Here is a 19,114-nt window from a genome sequence, read left to right on the forward strand (position 1 = left end):
AATATAAGGTGAAGCTTTACTTTAAAATAAAGACTTAACGCACAAGGGGGACAAAAGACATTAATGAAAAAAGACTTAACTGGTACACTTATTGTAACATTACTGTTACAATTATTATTGACACTGGAGTTATGTTGCTACTTCTCTATGCACAGTACTACAGAAATGGCACTCTTAAGGCGTGAGAATGAGAAGAGAGAGTCAGAGGTTGTGCATGCAAGTTTTTATGCGGCCGTAAAAGCTTGAGGTTAGTGCAAAGCATGAGATGTTTTTTGCGTGTAAATCTGACCCTGTTCCATCTGTATTTCATTGCATTATATCGCTGTCGGGTTGATAAGAAAAACACCAAGTAGGGATACTTTTGTAAACAAAGTGTGTTTATTTTATATAGAAAGTAAACGCTACAGTCTTGGAAAAAAATTAGAGAGAAAATTAAATATATGAAAATTATGGTGTATAAGTAAAGTAACTATCAACAGATCAAGGAATCTTAAAAATGTAAGCATGCAGGCTCAGTGTTAAGATAAAAACAAATGGCTCTTAAATGGCACTTTGAGAAAGAATAAAATGTAGGAAACAAAAACATCAACTTCAAAGCTGAGGCTATACCAGCATCAGCCCTCATAGAAAAAAAATTCATTCACTCTAATCTAAAATAGGAAAATTCGTTTTAATATATTTATATAAAATACATGAAATTAAAGTGAGGCTTAGGGCCTCATGCAGAAGTATACCCCCTGGTACTGGCCTAACCCTTCATAGTGTGCTCTGCTATGTACTGTATGCACAGTTACTTTGATATCTACAACACTGGTCACCATAATACTCATCAGCGTAATACAGTTGATGGTGGGCTTTTAGTTTCGGTTCTGAATCTTACTAATGACCAAAGAAGTAATACTGAATATTTTCTGTGTTAACACTGTGCGGTCTCACAATTTTAAGGCTAAGGAAATAAACCAAAGAAATAAAAGGACAAGGCACTTAGCTGTTGCTAGTCATTTTACAAACGTATCACTAGAGTTTATCCTTAAAGGTGTGTGAACACCTTTAAAATCTGTCATCAGATGGTATTTCTGAGCCTTATACTGTACATCTATATGAGCTTGGTGCAGTGTGTGTCCTCACCAGAGAGACCAACGACGTCTCATTTGCCATCTGGATTTCAAATTGTGTGTCACAACCTGCATGAGTATCTTACATTTATGTAGAGTTTGTGCTTAAATTCGCATTTCAGCTTCGACCGCAGTCAGCCAATGCTCGTCCTGTTGCATGCTTAATACTGTAGCTTTGTTTAGAATCTAAAACGTTGATGCTTTTGTATGGGTCAAAGCCTCTCACATTACGGTTATAAATAACACTGTTGTGGATTTCTAGCGGTGCACACCTTCTATAAAATCTGATGGTGACAAATTTCTATAAAGTGATTGGCAAGAAAAGCAGAACAAAGCAGTCAACTAAACACCACCCCAATCTGAAGACAACTCTCGTCCGGTGTCCCCAGACAAGCAAAAGTCCTGGACACCGACTGCTAAAGGAAGCATAAAAGCAGCTATTTACACTAATAGAGAGAGGTTGATTTTTTCTATATTTTTTTTTATTTTTTTTTAGTTCATTTCTTGTCAGTGGCGACTGCCTCTACTCGGTGCAGCCTCAAATGCCGTCCTGTGCTCGTAAAACAGTTTAAAACTTAGTGCAGCAGTCTTCTCGACTCTTAAACTTCAAAACAGCAAAGTTATAAGTGGTAGCCATCATGTAGATCAGCTGGTGGAAGAGAACAGAAAAGGTTGTAAGAGAACATGCCGGTGATCTCCTCGTAGTAACTAGTGCTGCGACAAGTTAGTGAAGTGACCAATCATTTTCCAGCTGTTAAAAAGAAAGCAGTTTCCAGCAGTAGATCGTCATTTTACAATTTCCTACTTGACAATTCTTTGGTTCAATTGTTAAGATTTTTAGAAAAGGCAAACTTTTATGACACACAAATATCATGCCCAAACTCTGACTATCCTTAAATAAATAAAAACAAGGCCATGTGCATCTAAGCAGATGGTAAACAGCAAATGGAATTGAAGCTTAGGGGAAAACAAGGACATGTGTAGTTTTCCTCTGTGTGGTTAAATAAACCAAATGGGAATGAGAAAGGGAGCACTTGACACATGATCTGCCGATACAAATCTAACAAAGATGGCTTTAAAAGGAGAGGATGGGTAGACTAGAGGGAGACTTACCAAAGCGATCACGGTGGCTCCCGCCCCAGCGCACGCTACGATGTAGAGATGATAAGACAGGTAGAACTGGAAATAGACAGGCATCAGTGATTACTCTTACTAATGTGTGTGTGGCAGTTGTATGAAGGTTGTGTGGATAGAAGACAATCTCTTACCTCGCTGGTTTTGCAGATGTCACCTAGCGTGGATCCGCAGGCCTTGCCTGGTGTGGCGTTCCACGGGATGATTCCTGCAGCCATGAAATTAAAATGTTTTCACAGTTCCCTTAAAAATTTATTCTGCGTGAATAATTATCAAACCTGTCAGGTACTATGAATTGAGCGAGTCTGCTGAGTAAAGCATTTTTTTTGTTGAACTGGTCACATATCACACATATGCAGCAAGCAGGCAAGACATTTCTTGGTTATGAAGAGTTACAAGCCACAAATAATTGGGACCTCAGTCTAAGTGTTGCATTATTGCATTAATTATTTTTAATTAATTTAGCTAATGATACCAAACAAGAAATTTTCTTGGACATATTGCTCTTCAATATATAATATAATACCGTATTGGCGAACATCCACACAGATGGAGTCAATGCTGGTGAGGTTGGCCATTGGAGAATTCAGCTGGTCACAGGTAGACCACATGTTGTAGAACAGGAAGACTGGCACGGCGGAGAAGCCGAACACACCGAGCCAGGCCACACCCAGAATGTATGTGAGGAACACAAACTAAGGAGAACACCAGAGGCACAACAGTAGCATTACCAGATACGCATGAAACTAAAACAGTTCAACTAAAAATATCACGATTACACAATTACACATCTTCTTTTTTTCTGTAATACTTTGTTCCTCCACTGAACATCATTATCTTCATATTTGACATACATTGTATATTTTAATTTTGAAATAGACTAAGCACTCTGCTGTGTAAGAATCCGTCTCCACACATCAGCATGGTGGTGGTTTTAACATACCATTCCACTGATGCAGCGTCCACAGATGGTAGTCTTGAACTCGCTGTGCAGTTCCTTGACTGCGCTGGTTGTGTAGAAGCCCTCAGCCAGCAGAATGATCCCATATAGGAAGAAAAACGAGGCGATGCCATAGATGACATACTGCATCAGCTGTACTCTGTTAAAGATCAATGTCACACATCATAATTGTGCAGGGGTGAAGCTGCAATAATTTATTTTTTTAAAGAGCAAGCACAAGTCACCATCTACCATGTTTTTAGCCTCCACACGTTACACCTGGAGAGACCCAGTATAAATGTCACATAAATAAAGAGTGTGACGTACATTCTGCTGAGGAAAATAGCTGTTTACAATCATTTATAATTGTTTTCTGCATGCAATCTTTTAAAACGTGAGTAAGCCGGGGCCGGTGGATTGATCATAAACAGATGGTCAACATTGCAGTAGTGATCTAGCTTCCCCAAGACGTGATGAGAGACGCTAAGCCCAAATGTGGAGATAACAGGTGATGCACGTCTCTGGAAACCATCCAAGAGACAAGAGACAGACTGCCTCTGCTGCAGACATCTTAAATTAAACAGTGCACTTTAAATCTTCTGTAACATAAAACACATGTGCAGTCCTGTCTCTGTCAATCCTCTTTTATTGTCTGGACTAATGGATGTACTGTATAAAATAAAAAAAAGAGGTCCATATTAGGACTTTTTCTCCAGGATAAAGTGAACGTGGGAGAGTCGTTATCACCTAAAATAGCTTAGTCAAAGTAAACCTCATTTAAAGCATCTTAAGTGTAGTAGGCCTCTTTGTTGTGATGGTTGCGTAACATAAGAACACATGTTCACAGTGAGAATACTGTGTAAGGGATCCTACTTAGACATTAAAAGACAAAACATATTTACCAGGATGACGTCATTATCAGTTTCTCAGACACTGTAAAGCATTGGAGATCACTTACATTTCAGTCAGCATGGCATGATCACTGAGGACCTTGGAGAAGTGGGTTTCCAGGATGGTCACGGTACCAGTGAGAGCCACATGGCCACACCCACAGAACAGGGCAACACCAGAGAAGCAGAGGATCGTAGCCACCAGCGACGCGTACGGCACTCCGCCTAAACATTTGATGCAGCACTCAAAGCAACCTGTAGAAAGAAAGAAAAGAAAAACAATATGTCAGTAACAAACATTTTATTTTATTTCAGATCATTTTTTTGTATCCCTTTAAAAAGGCCTTAAAGTATCAACACCAGCCACCAACTCCATATAGATATTTGTTGTTTGGGCTTGCAGGACAGGAAGTGATCTCAGAGGAATGAAATAAGAGATGAATATTCATATGAATCATCCATCCATTCCTTCAGGCAGGGAACACCCTTGGACAGATCACCAGTTTTTTCACTGGGCCATATGAGTCATTGCATTGCTTTCCACCACATGGCATTTGGTCACACGTTGACGTGTCGTTAAAAGACACCAGACTGACTTTTCACTCTGTGACCTAAAGACCAAAGGGTCATCTTCAGTGCTGTGGAGGAACCGATACAGTCTAGGCTTCCTCTCGAGACCGATGTTGAGTTAAAAACGGGAAACAGTACAGTTCACTGTCTGAGGCAGAGGTTTCACAGTCCTCAATGACTTTAATGTTTTGTCTGACAATTCATCACTACACTTAGCGGGCACTAATGGCCATCCAACAGGGTCAAAGCAATGGGTGTCTGCCAACGGTGAAATGGAAATCAATGGCAGCTCACAATGATGGAATGTAGTGACCCAGATGGGTCCACCTCGTCCAATGGGGACTAATGCCTCGTGGAAATAGAGCCAGTCACCACTATGCACTGTCTGTGGACGCATGAAAACACACCACAGTGTGCTTCCAATCAGATCCACATATGACAGGATGTTGTAGAGACAAGGCAACGTAAGTATTTAAAGTTGCTAAAATCGATACTTTTATTTTAACAATGGATCAAATGCATATGTATACGCCCCATGTGACAGATGTATACGCCCCATGTGACAGATGTTTATGGTATTGACTGACCTACTGAGAGTTATCACCAACTCTACAGTTGTCCTCAGTTGTCCTTCTCTAAACTCATTGTAAACCCTACACTACATACCCACCATCAAGCAGCAGCAACTGACAAGGTTAGCAACTAGCCAGTGAACATTGTGTAGCATCTAGCAACTAAAGAGCAAGATATTTCTCTCGGGAGGTGGTGGAGACCAAAACAGAGCTAGACGCAGAGTGAATATATTGGACTTAAATACATGCCAATGTTACTCCGCAAATGCTAGATACATAAATAACCAACTCTGTGCTAAAAAGTTCACTATAACAGCTCGCCGCACTGCTCTAAATCGGCCCAAAACATCAAGTATTGCAGATTTAAGAAGTGGAGTTGTAAAATAAGCCTGTTTAATATTGTTATAGCTTTAGAAGAAGTGAGCCACCCTTCCCAGAAAAAAGATCATTCAAATGGAATCCTCATTACTCATCTGCATTTCAGAAGAATATGATCAGCATTTCTTAAATCCCATTGGATTGTTTTTTTCCTATTTCTGCTCCTTCTTGTATGTCAAGGTGAACCGTGAGGTAGCAGGGCTTATCGTAGTTCAAGACAAACGTTTTCTTGAAGAAAACTAACCAGGAGGCCTTTTTTTCCCAGGAGGTAAGAGAATCCCGAAAGTTCATCTGTGTTTGTGCTCATTGCCGTATCAAAAGGGACTTAGAACAGAATATACTGCTGCTGGGCCAAATACTTTTGCAAGTGAGACGGCTCATCCCGACTGTTTGTGCAGCACAGAGAGATAAAAACATTTTTGGGTGAATAGGAGTTGCCATGGCAGCATGTTAACCACACACAACCCAATGAGTGTGCCCCAATAGCCGAGTCGCTAACTTCTACCGCAGCCCACATTTCTCTGGTGAACATGTCGGGAGGGGGGAGTCACAGCGCCTTAGCTCCACAGGATATTAAGCCCAGCTGCTAAGTAAATACAGTCCACTTGAAGGAAGAGCCGCTCTTGGAGTGTATTGGCGCTTTTCCACCGCATGGTATCAGCTCGACTCGACTCAACTCGCATTTTTGGCGTTTCCACCGCAATTTCATGGTACCTGGTACCTGCTAGCGGCTGCTTTTTTAGTATCGCCTCGCTCTAGGGTCCAAGCGAGCTGAGTCGAGCTAAAAGGTGACGTCGGCAGACGGCCGGCCGCTGATTGGCCAGAGACTACCGTCTGCCGGCTTCATTCTGTTGATTATTCTCCCCTTGATTCTCAACAACTCTCCGGGACTTTTATGTGTATTTTGTCTCGCCGCGTGCAGCCTTCTTTGGCTCGCTTTCATTTGATTTGCATCACAGACCCGATTTTTTTCTCTCCATATATTCGCTAAGCTCACCCAGTTGTGTTGGCTGTTGGGGAAGTTACTTTGAACATACGAGAGGAGACATAGCAGCTAGGCTAAATAGCCTATAGCAGCAAGCTGGGACAGACATGATAGCGAGCGATTACATTACAAGCCTCGGACTGCACTGATTACCTCAATAAAATATTCAGGCTGAGACACGGCTTGCATTTGAAAACACGTATCCTGAAACAAGCACTTAACAGTCAACTTTATCATGCCCGTGTTTACGTGCATAGGGATGTACGTGACGCATCCCTACAGCTGTGTGGCAGTCACACATCAGGACACAAACCCTCCCTTTTAACGGCCCGTAGCAATATTATTCTACTTCTTTTAGCAAACAGATACAAGGGGAGTATTTTCTTAAACATTTCTCATCCGTGTTTTTGGCGGTTGGTTCAGTTAATAGTGCAACAACTGCTCGTAATTTCTGCTTTGCTACTTGACTCCGGAGTTGGCTTTCAGCCCCTTACGACGACCCCGCCCACGTTCAGGAGGTAGCCTACTATTTTCGGTGGAAAACGACCCGTGTTGCTACCAAACCAAGTTAAACTGAGTCGAGTTGAGTCGAGTCGAGCTACATTTGCGGTGGAAAAGCGCCATATGTCACTGTCAGGTAGTTCTAATACAGTAGCAAACTATATCACCACCCCCCCCCCCCCCCCCTCCAGAAAAGAAGAACTGTTTCCATATGAAGAAGTGTGGTTAGGGTTTATCTCCATTACAAAATCTCTCGTATTGAATGTGATGTACTGACTGACGGGAGCAACAACAATGGTCACACAAGTTTATTATGAATGAATTTGACTGCAATCATTTGTGACATGTCATGGATGGAGATCAGCACGACAAGCCCAACTCATTGAGTGTCAGCCTTGAAATGCGTCACTACACCCATTTGATCGACTGTCTCAAAGCTGGCAGCTCAGCGAGGGATGCCGTGATATCGTCATGACAGTCTGTCTGCTTTGATCAACCACATTTTTTTTTCTGCATCTGAAAATGAGATAAAGGAAAGTGTCTATACATAGATAGGGGTTGTCTCAGGCTATATGCAAACATGCAGTGTCTACCAAAACGTCAAGTTGACCGTGTAACCGCTCTCCCCTGAAACCTGTCATGGACAAGGTCAGAGCGACATGTCTGCTTCTGCCGTGCTTTGCTCACTTGGAGCACTTAGAGAGAGAAAACGTACATTATGTGTGAACGCCACGGATGTGATCGATAAGCCATCTGTTTGATTAATGTCCATTCCACAGGAGTGGTTGGCGTCTATCCATCCAGGCCGACAATGTTGGGTAAAACACATCTCTCTCTCTCTCAATGGAGAAACCCTGTGTCACTTAGTGGTTGTTATGCTTAATAACGCAGTAAATCCAAGGTGGTATTTGCACAGCTGGACTGGACATGTTGGCAGGTCGGTAGAACTCTGTTCTGGCTGACTGAAAAAACACTGGCACAGGGACAGACCCAGTGACGGGTTTAAACTATTAGAAAAACCTCAGGAATACTACTCTGTTCACGAAGGACCTCTGTGAAAGCTTAAGTCATGGTATTAGTATCAAAGCCCAACGCCACTTTCAAGTGATCTTGCCCAAAGTACCATGGGGACAGTAGTCTGCACCAAGGTAAAATCAGTCTCATTCAGTCGAGGAATCAAAGCAGAATGGGGGATTTTGAAGTAATCCCAGGGTCTGTGAGATATTTCATGCATCCTTATCATTAAATCCGCCCTAATAGAAGGCCTCAAGTTTCAGAATCAGTCTTTACAACAGCTTTCCTTTCTTTTTTGAGAGATGTGGCTGAAATGTTGGGTTAAAGCAGTTATTCTAAATGTGAGGAAATTCACTCATTCGTTATCTTAGGTGACACGATCAATACCACTTTCATTGTTCTTCGTTAAATATAGGGCTACATTCAGCAGCCAGTTAGCTTAGCATAGCATTTACACTGCGAACAGATGGAAACAGGTGTGCCTGGCTTTGTAAAAAGTAACCAAATGTACCTTGAAGCCTCTCTAGAGTTCACTAATTCATCACTTCATATCTTGTTTGTACAATCCTTACAAAAATGTCAGTAAGCCTGACGATATATGATTTTACAGAGTTTATGTGCAGAACTTTCATTTGGCACAAGTGGCACTGTGGCATCCTTGGGCTTCGCACTAGGCCTATATTTATCGGATGGATATCAGTGGGGCATCATTCTTCTCATCCAACTCGTGGTCAGAAAGAGCACATTTCTTTAAAAATATTTTCCAAAATACTAAACTATTTATCTCGAGACCAAAACATAGAAGACGGGTTGACAGATTCTAAAATTATTTAGGGAAAGATGTTGCAATGTGCATTTAAGAGTTGTACTATAGAGACAGCCAGTATCAGTCAACCTAAAACACAGCAAAGTACAGACTGTTTTCTTTCAGTGTTCTGTGTGGGATTTCATAGTGCACAGGATATTGCAGGCTACACTTTAGCTCAAACCATCCTCCTCCACAGGGGATAGGAGTAAGAGCCGGTGATTCTCTAAACAACAACCTTGTACTAAATGGATCCTGCTGCTTGTTCTGAGTAGAGTACCATAAATGAAAATCACGTTGCGCCTATTCCCTTCTGATGACTTTCACATGCTCCCAAGTCCCTGACTAATACTCCAGCTCAGACCTCCAAACCACTTCAAGCCTCTCCACTCGCCAGCTCATCGCTAACAGTGCAATGAATGAGAGGATGAGAGACAGAATGAAAAACAGGGGAGAGAGAGAGAGAGAGGGACTCAGACAAGTTAGGGACTGTTTGTAATGACAGTATCGGGCCTTGCAGCAGAGGCTTGGTTGGCCACATCGGGATCACGAGGACACAGAAAAAAATAAAAATCGAGATACAAAAGCGAGTCCAAGAAAAAGCCCTGACACAAAGAGCCAGTGTGTGCAGCCCTAGTCTGTCTATCACAGTGGCTCTCAGGGGCCCATTCAGAATGGCAGTGAAGCACGGTCCCGCTCTTCCGGGCCCACAGGCCCCGAGCCCAGGGACAAGCCCACCGCTGAGCTCCATCCTGTGTAGCCCCTCCAGCACTGCAAATAGCTCAGCCCCAATGGGCCACAGCAGACACTTCACACTCCAGGAGGATCCTGTTTGTCAAAGCAACCTCAAGTCGTCCAATGTGTGAACGAGACGGCTCATAAAGACCGACATGAGTCGCAGCAGGCAAACAGATCCACAGGCAGACAAACAGAGAGAGCACATAGCTTCGCAGAATGAGTAAGCAAAACTAGGTGGACAACTTTGTGTCTAATAACCACAATGCTGCCTTCTATATAGCCAGTGGCCCCAAGAGCCCTATAGGTTTACACCTAGGTCAGTTGTTTATTCTTTGCATTTATTTATAGGGAACAGTAAAAAGCCACAGAACAAATCCACAAGTACAAATGTGAATATCATCTGGTTCCCTTATACTCGTTTTCCACCAAGGCAGTTTGAGCTAAATAACTGACTCTCTGCACCAACATTTCTTGTTTAGAGCCAAAAAAAGCGCTTACGTCAGGTCCTGCGTGTGGGATTATCATGACCAAACAGACCAACTAAAAGAAAACTACTCTTTGAGACATAATAAAAACATAATCGCCGTCCTAGCAATAACGTTGAGCAGCACAAATACACAGGACCAGTTGTGTTTGGAGGCCAATGTTGGCTCACGCGTAACAATGCGATGCAGTATTGTTGTTTGTGTGCTTGAAGTCGGCGCTAGCATTCATGGGAGAGCGAGGAATATAGGCTACAGTGATTGTATGACGTGGCTCTCTAGCACAGTGATAAAACAAGTTTCGAAGACTGCGAACAAAGTTCAAACAACTGAATATCTTGGGGTTTTGGGCTGTTGATCAAACTAAACAAGACAATGAAACAATTTGAAGATGTTGTCTTGGAGAAGCTTCAACTTATCGTAGACTATGTGTGCACTGCACTTGATAGGTATATGAATCAACAGGGAACCCAATAGCAAATGTTTACGCCAGGTGCTGCCAAACAGTTAAGTCCAGCCATGCATCATCACAGTTTGCTTGAGCTCAGACATCACAACACTAACCACTGCAGCTGGCTCTGCTTCATCACCAGCCTCCTTCCTTCAACAACAGGCATCACGTGAACGCAACCTGTCAACACCGTAAAGCTGAAACCTACCAACAGCTGGGGCCCTCATTAGAAAGTGGAAAACATGTCTACGTTTATAGATTGCATAGTGAAATACCAACCAGATGTGATCAAGTGATCAATGTAGATATTTTAACAGCATTTGATGTCTACACAAGACACGAACAAAGATGCACCCACACCTACGCAAACACACAATCACATGCTAGAGCAACACATTCAAGCAACACATAATAATATGTACATTTAAAGGTCCGTATATCATATACAAACAAACCCCACATGCACAATTTGCGATGAAGGCATCGCGACTCTTTCATGCCAAACTCAACTTGGTCCTGAACAACAAACTGACGTCCAACTCAGTCTTAAACGCCACCCAGTTATAATCCAACAACCAGCTTCATTGCTAACAGATGTCTCTGTTTACGGCTAAAGCTAAGTATTGTTGTTGGTTGCTTCATTGGGACGAGCTGCCAAAACACCATTTATGAGGAACTAGTCTCATTTTCCACACTCTGCTGTGAGAGGGGCGATGCTTTAGAAACGCCATAATGGCTATAATGGCCATTCTCCAGGGACAGGGGGAGATCTGAGCCTGCCATTTTGTCCAAAGTGGTCTCCCTGTTTACTTATTTAACGGAAACTTATTCTCCATCGCCTAATAGCTGTTGACTGCAGCATGGCTGAGTGTGAAAGGAGTTGAAGGAGAAGTGTAGTAGGCTACTGTACATATTCAATGACAATAAGAGGCAATGAAGGTGGTAATGGAATAGGATTTTTCTGTTTGGATACAGCTGCAGAGGAGTAAATATGTGAACATGAGTTGTGTGATTTTGTGGAAGTATATAATGGGAGAGTCAAGTCAAGTAAACACTATAATAATGGCTAATATATTATATAGTGTCTCAATGGGCTTTACGGCCCACAGGTCCCCAACCCAGCCAAAGCTTTGTCAGACAAGAAACAAAACAGAAAGGTTGTTCAATTTTGTTGAAAAACAACATTGTGATTATAGTTCAACAATAAGATTATAATAGGTCACGCTCTAATGATGAAAATCCAATAAATAAAAAATAAGTTCCAGTAAACTGGGAAACTGTTTTCATGACCCCCTTTTCCCCGAGTTCCTAGTAAAATCATAGTAAATGTGTGTACTCCTCCCCTCTGTACTCTTGCCAACAGTTGAAGTACTGGCTATAGAAATCATCCACAGCAGCATAGTGGTAGAATTACACACACATCTTGTCTCCCAGAGTCTTTGATACACATATTACTTGTTTTCAACTTCTAAAAGGCAATGCTTTGCACTGTAAATTTATTATCCTTAGGTCGGACTTAAACAAAACATCTGTCCTATAATACTCTTTGGTTACAGCTTAATATACAGTATATATGCAATTGTTTGTCTAGCATTACTTTGTCAACATGTTCATAAGGGGTAATAATTAGTCAAATAGTTCATATTGGAACATAACTCTTAAGTTATACACATTTAGAGATGATCAAATAGCACTAAGGGAAAATTGAGGTCTTAAAAATACTGACTTAGCAGCTGGAGAGACACCACAATCATTTGACATTCTTTAATGACAAATGTTTGGCTAAATGTATAATATCTTACTTGGAAAAGGCGTTCGGGGAAAAAAAGCAATAGGAAAAATCAATAATTCCTGCTGATTCCTACAAGGAGAGGGTGAGCAAGTTAATGACTCTCTTTCTCGCCTTCGTGTGTACACACTCCTCGGGGCTCTCTATTTGTGTGAGACTGGTAATGTCTGTTTCATTTGTCTTTTCCTCGCTAGCGCCTCGTCCAACTCATTAATCATCTGGTGTCCCCCTCAAAAGAATCAACTCAAATGCGCCCTGAGGTTTGATTGATATGCTGTTGATTCTGAAGCAGTCTCATTGTCCCGAAGATGACCAGCAGCAATTTGGATCTTCTGAAAATATCACATGTTCTTCAACTGATTAGATCATAAAACAAGCAAAAACACTGCAAACAAAGGCACACTGGAAGGGTTACAGAGACAAGAGTTTTGTCTCAGGCAGTGAAATACAATCAGCAAATACACTTTGCATGCGTGCAAACACTGAAACAAGGATGCTATACTGACATTTAAGAAGATCTCTCTGCTGAACAAAATCTACCAGACTATTGTGTGCAGGGAAACCAAGCAGGCTGGAGTATAGGTTTAAGCCCCAGTAAACACAGCAGTGAAAAGAACTGAACCGGCTCTTTGTGAGTGCTCATTGGTACCTCTTTTGTCCTGCCTCTGGTCTTGGTTTTCTTCTGATGGAGTTTCCATGGTTGTTTTTCTCCTATCCAACAAAAATGCTTCCTTTCAGCAAATTCTCTCTTCCCTTCTCCCCACTTACTCTCTCCTCTCTCGCTCCCTCTCTCTCTCTCTGCTGCTCTCTCTCCCTGTCCTCCCGGTTCGCTCTTCTTCGTCTTGTCCTGCCTCACAAAAGGAATCACTCCACTCTATATCAAAGTGGTCTCGTGCATAGCCCCCCGCCCCCCCGGTCAAACATCATGTCAAATTCAGTTTCATGGGCAAAATTGACAGTTCCGTATTTTCGTTCCAGGCAAATTTGTCCTCCTCCTTACACACAAATCCACAGAAAACTAAAAAAGGTTTTCTTATATCAGAACGGGGGTTGTATGGGTGGGGAAGGGACCCCTACTTTTAGTTGACTGCAAAGGTGAAAACTGCATCTGAATACATAATGTGTGTTGGGGTGCTGTGGTGCTGTGGTGTGGTTGGGGGGTTAGCCCTTCATGTTCTGATTTGAACCATTAACCCTGGGCTCCTGCGGCGTTCATTAGCACAGCCCAGACTGCTGTCTTCCCTCCATCTGGTGACTTCTGACTCACAATTAAAGAGGACACCGGGAAAGAAGGGCAACGTTTATACTTCCTAAACAAGAGACACTCAGAGCGTCCTCTGGGCTGATACAAATAACACAGGAAACCGCATGTGGGAATGGAACATCCAGAGAATGACAATGGCACAGACACATGAAGACTTTAAAGAAAAAGATGGAGAGAGAAATACGAGAAGGCTTTAAGAGGAGGATGCAGTGAGAAACAAAGTGTTAAATATAGCAAGAGACGGGTTTCGAGAGATGACAGGAGAAACAGACAGCGAGAGAGAGAGAGCGAGAGAGAGAGAGAGAGAGAGAGAGATGGGGAAGAAGATCTTGGCTGTGTTTGTTTGGCAACAGCAGGCAGAGGAGCCCGAGGGGCATGCTAATGAGAGAAAGGCCTTTCAGCGGTGTGTGTGTGTGTGTGTGTGGGGGGGGGGGGGGGCAGTGCTGGAGTGGGGTCTTCTCACGGATAGCAGACCGTAGAGAGAGGAGGGGTATCAGCAGGGGAGGGCAGCCTCTGGGGTCAGGGAAGTGAACTTAGTGGGGATCCCACCATAACAAATGCCGCACTATAATCTTCGAGATTTTTCACCGTCAGCCCCTTTAAACGCCAGGAGAGCTGACATCCTTGTGAAGTGTGGAACAGAGAGACTGCAGGCCATATGAAAAAAACAATGGTTATGTGAAATCTTTATAAATGAAAATATACGTAGGTGGTATAGAGGCGTTCTTGTGATTTCCCCCTCAAATTGTACTAAGGAGCTTAAGCAAAACTTCAAAAGAAGTGCACTTGATAGACAAGACTAAATGTATCACACTTAACCACACAGGGGCCGTTCCAAGTTACAGAGTACGCCAAAATCAAAACATATCCGTGATCCATCTGCAGCCCTTTAAAAGTGTATGGACTACATGTGTCGAGTCTATTGTGCACATGTCAAAATAAATCCAAAACATGTGGCCTGGTTTATTGTGTTTTGAGACTATGTATGTACTTCTAGTAGGCTATAGACTGAAACAGGCCTTTGACTGGAAATTACGACAAATCAAAGGTATCAGCTGAGACAATAGTCATGCTGCACATGCAGTGCAAGCAGCTGATGAATGAGTCAGTGATTGTGCAGCATATTTAGCTGTATTTTTTCAGAAACTATATTTGGAAATCATGGCGCAGACCTAAATCCAAAATTAGCATTCATTTTAAGTTGTGTTTTTGATCATTGGACGATTCCAATATTCACTTTGCTTTGCAAGAATTGGCCTCTACCAACTCTTGAGGAAAATGTTCTGGACTTTAGCAGTTAAATGTTCAACCATGTATATGATGGTAGTGTATATTATGTTTATTGGAGCTTTTTTGCAACCTGCTACTGGAAACAGAGTTGATCTTTAAAACATAACAACATACTTAATGTCCTGTCCCTTAATCATAACGATGAGCTAAAAAGAATGCTTAAATGTCGTGTAAGCTGCAAGGTTGGCCGACAATCCATTGTGGGTTCACCCCTTTCACATTGCATGTCCCCATTTGATTTCCATAATAGATATGGATCGGTGAAGCTTTAATGGCAATTTAATGATAAAAATCGTATGTAAAGTGGTTACAGATGAATGAACCAAGAAAAGTATTGTTAGAAACACAAAGAGCATAAGACTGATTGGACTCGGCTTAAGCCAAAAGTACTGTGACAGGCTGAGTGGCTCGGTGGGAATAATCTTGTGAACCTAGAAGGCAAATCCCAAAGTGCTGCATGCTAAACTCGGGCGTTGAGACAGCGCCACTCCCCTACTTGAGGACACCATCTGAATGGTGATGAAGCTCATACAAATGGAGGAGGCTTCATTGTGGGTCAACCTCTCACGCTGTGAGACTGGGGGCCCATAATGCTCCTCAATGTTCACTCACCCGTGAAGACCTGCACCCAGCTCCATTCACACTGAGGAAGGAGTTCTCAGGGGATAGATGCAGGTCCGTGCCCAAGCACCACTCACTCACTCACTCACACACACACACACACACACACACACACACACACACACACACACACACACACACACACACACACACACACACACACACACACACACACACACACACACACACACACACACACACACACACACACACACACACACACACACACACACACACACACACACACACACACACACACACACACAGTATAATAACAGCCTGAGAAAGCAGGGTCTCCACACATTGCAGAGGAGGTCCCATGAAGCCAGATGGGTATCTGGAGTGGCCCATATGAGCTGTGACTGAAGTGTGAAGGCCAAAGTCTGTTGAAAAGCAGAAGGAAGCCAAGAAAAGGATGCAAGAGTAAATATCCCTAAATATTTTGCTGCTCATGGAAAAAGCTGTAACATTCCCATTCTTGTATTTGACAATAATTAAAAGCATATAACACTGGAGAGATTCTTGTACAAACTTGCAGTCCGCGAATATCATTCCCATGTACTGTGGTGGCATTACCTACCTAGAATTAAATGCAGGAAATCTTTGTAGGTCAGTCTGCTCTATATCTGTGTATATGTGCGGCTTGCTGAATCCCAGTCATTGATTGGGTTTACAAAAGCACCGCACTACAACCCCATTATAGAGATCTATCCACTTGTTTGCTGACCCATTTTCCCCACAGAGTCTGCAGGATAACAAAAGCATTACAAATTCAACATGACTTTTTGCCGAACAACATGTGATTTGTTATAAAGTCATTACATACACGCGCAAACTCACGCTTGTAGAAAAGCTTATACTTCGACGGAACAATTGAGCAAACCAACTCGACCAACATGAACCTTTGAGATGTATTACAATTCCCTCAGAGTCCTCTGGCTGCAATGGAAAAAATGAATAAGCCAACTGACCTCATTCATTACAGCAAAATATGTGGATTGTGAGAGGGAAACCCACAATGGGCTGACTTTATAATGAGCCTTTTGCTTTCTTTTGGTTCTGTCAAAAATCTTTAAAGAAAGAAAAATCCCTTTATCTCCAGCATTACTGCTCTCATAGCAGCAGGAAATACTCAAAAAGAGTGAAAACTCTAGAAGACTCAAGGTTTGACATGAACTAAAGTTAAAAGGTATTTGTTTATTTGTTGGCCAATAGTCTTTTTAACCTTTATTCTTGATCTTGAAGGAGTAACTAGGAAGTTTCTCTTGTGCTACCTTTAAGTACTACAGTATATCACACACAATGGACAGTTTAAAACACAAAAGTACCAACAACGGTGCAGTAGAACCTGGCACCTATGAACCACAATGTAACGTGGTGGCTGATAATTCAGTTGGAGACTTGGGTGTGTAAACTAGTAGTATGTAGCCTCAAACTGCTAGCGCCAAACTGATACTACGTGACCTCTGAGGTTCTGGAAAACTCACTTCCTTCTAAGGTTTATTTTATTTTCAGACTTGTGGTCTCGACAGTGACATCCCTTGAGGCAAATGATCAGACTTCATGCAAGCGTGTGAGGTTATGTGTGATTCAAAACCCCCATTAACTCCATGCTGTAGTACTATATAGCCTAATGTATGTTAATGATTTACTAACAAATGAGAGGAAAATAAGCCAATCCTCATTCGTTGTTTAGCCACTGTGTATGTCTATCAGCAGTTAATGAAGCCAACTAGACTACATTCATATAAAGGCTTAGAGGAATATTCCAGTCAGGTCCAATTCAGATATTTATTTGGGGACCTTTTGAACCAAAGACTTTGTCCTTGTGACCTGCCATCCCCCAACCTCAAAATGTAATCTCATAACCGGCCCCTGTATCCGCTTGTGGTGCAAAATATTATCCCACAGACCAACGCGCTACTCTTCTTGTTCAACTTCTTCCAGCACAATTGCAGAAATCCAACTTTGCTATTCAATTTCACATATTTCTAATAGAGACATACTTTCTGTCTTGGCGTATTTTCCCTATTGTCCAATTTCCACACTGAATTTCTCTCTCCAGTGTAATTACAGGCGTTTGACCAACAATGCCCCGGGTATCTTACTCAGCACTTCTCTAATTGCATGGTTGTGTTACAACAGTGTTAGTTCTGGAAATGGAGTAAAGCTCATTTAGGGATAGCTCGCAGCCATGTTTTTCCTCTAAAAATGACTTCACTCTCCTTGCCACAGATGCTTCGTATTATCTAGGCCTCCTATAGCTTACACAGTGTGTTGGAGACGGCCACTATGGCTTGCCCCGGACAGAAAACCAATGCTATATTTTAACCTAAATACTTCCATCATTTCAGTCTGGAACCAAAAGAGAAAATGATTACCAGAAAACAGAAACATAAACCTGGAAGAAAGTAAAAGAGAGATGGCATTTATAAAGGCCAAAACTGTTTTTTTTTTAAATAATAACTTCAAGTCCTTACGTAACTGTTTGTTTTCTTTCAGTGTGCACTAAATATTTTATTGATGCTTATGGTCTGGAAGCTAAGCTGTCTTTGTGGTTTGCCATGCTTACATTATGGAGCCAATGAACCAGCCAAGAGGTACTGCAAGCAAACACCTCTCCATTATCCAGTTAGAATAATGCTACATAATGACCTATTGTCTCTTCAATCTATATACAGTATATACACAGTAGATAATATAGTGGTACTTCTTTGCCAAGTATTGGAAGATAATCAAAATAACCAGCCACCCCTGAATAGTTGTCTGCAGGAAAACGAGGTGGTTTATAAACACACTTTTATTTCCCAAAATGGCACAAAACCGATCATTCAGCAGTTTTTCCGTATAATAGACAAGCCACCGGAGACACTGCGTGTGATTGATTTTTTTAGGGGAAGCTGGTCAAGGTTACAGTTATGAAAATGTGAAAAAAATGTGTCATTTTCTACTGGGCAAGTGATTAAATCTTTCTTTGCTGAAAGATGCTTTAAAGCGTACTTGCAATGTCTGATGATCATTTTCTCTGGGGGTCGTCACCACGAGTGACACCTTTCACATCAAAAAGGTACCAGTGTGATTCATTGTCAATAAAAAGTTTTGATTATAGCCACTTTACAGCACCTTAATATGTCTACCCTCTTTATATCTATCTATCTATCTCTGCGCACATTAACTGCAAACTGCATCCACCCTGTGGCCATTTTGTCACTGAGAACCTTCCGAAAGCCATTTGAAATGTATGACAGCCTCTCATCAGGTACTTCCCTTAGAGCTGTTAATCCTGTAGATGCAATACCTGTCACCGTCAGCATTTTTATATTTAGCTTGGCACAAAGAACAATCGGTTGCCTTGAGTGACCGGACAGCAGTCATTTAGAAACCATAAGGAAATTAGTGTGTTATTTGTCTCGTGGAATACTGCCGTTTTTACTTTACGTTGTTGAATTATGAATAGTATATTGCCAATAGAAGAAACACAAGAAAGTGGTTAAAATCAAACCTAAACAACCTGTTGCCGTTATGTTAAAGCACTTCAAATGTATGGGTCTCTATTTATAAAGGGACAGTGTGTG

General features: G+C 41.9%; 1 protein-coding gene across 3 annotated transcripts in view; it reads right to left on the reverse strand.

Annotated features, from left to right (window-relative positions):
- The window catches only part of gpm6bb (glycoprotein M6Bb), a 29,253-nt gene that overhangs the window by 2,223 nt on the left and 7,916 nt on the right, over positions 1 to 19,114 (reverse strand). The window contains exons 1-7 of one of the 3 annotated variants that reach the window (XM_080038719.1): positions 13,014 to 13,200; positions 4,148 to 4,334; positions 3,193 to 3,349; positions 2,776 to 2,944; positions 2,384 to 2,457; positions 2,229 to 2,294; positions 6 to 1,764 (exon numbers count right to left, since the gene is read on the reverse strand). In XM_080038719.1, coding sequence (XP_079894845.1) covers positions 1,684 to 1,764; positions 2,229 to 2,294; positions 2,384 to 2,457; positions 2,776 to 2,944; positions 3,193 to 3,349; positions 4,148 to 4,334; positions 13,014 to 13,062 — 783 coding nt within the window. In that variant the 5' untranslated portion in view covers positions 13,063 to 13,200 and the 3' untranslated portion in view covers positions 6 to 1,683. Of the gene's footprint in view, positions 1 to 5; positions 1,765 to 2,228; positions 2,295 to 2,383; positions 2,458 to 2,775; positions 2,945 to 3,192; positions 3,350 to 4,147; positions 4,335 to 13,013; positions 13,201 to 19,114 lie in introns of those variants that run through there. The other 2 variants (XM_080038717.1, XM_080038718.1) reach the window with 2 other exon arrangements.

Source organism: Ammodytes marinus (genome assembly GCF_949987685.1).
Source record: "Ammodytes marinus genome assembly, chromosome: 12".
In the NCBI taxonomy this organism is placed as follows: domain Eukaryota; kingdom Metazoa; phylum Chordata; class Actinopteri; order Uranoscopiformes; family Ammodytidae; genus Ammodytes; species Ammodytes marinus.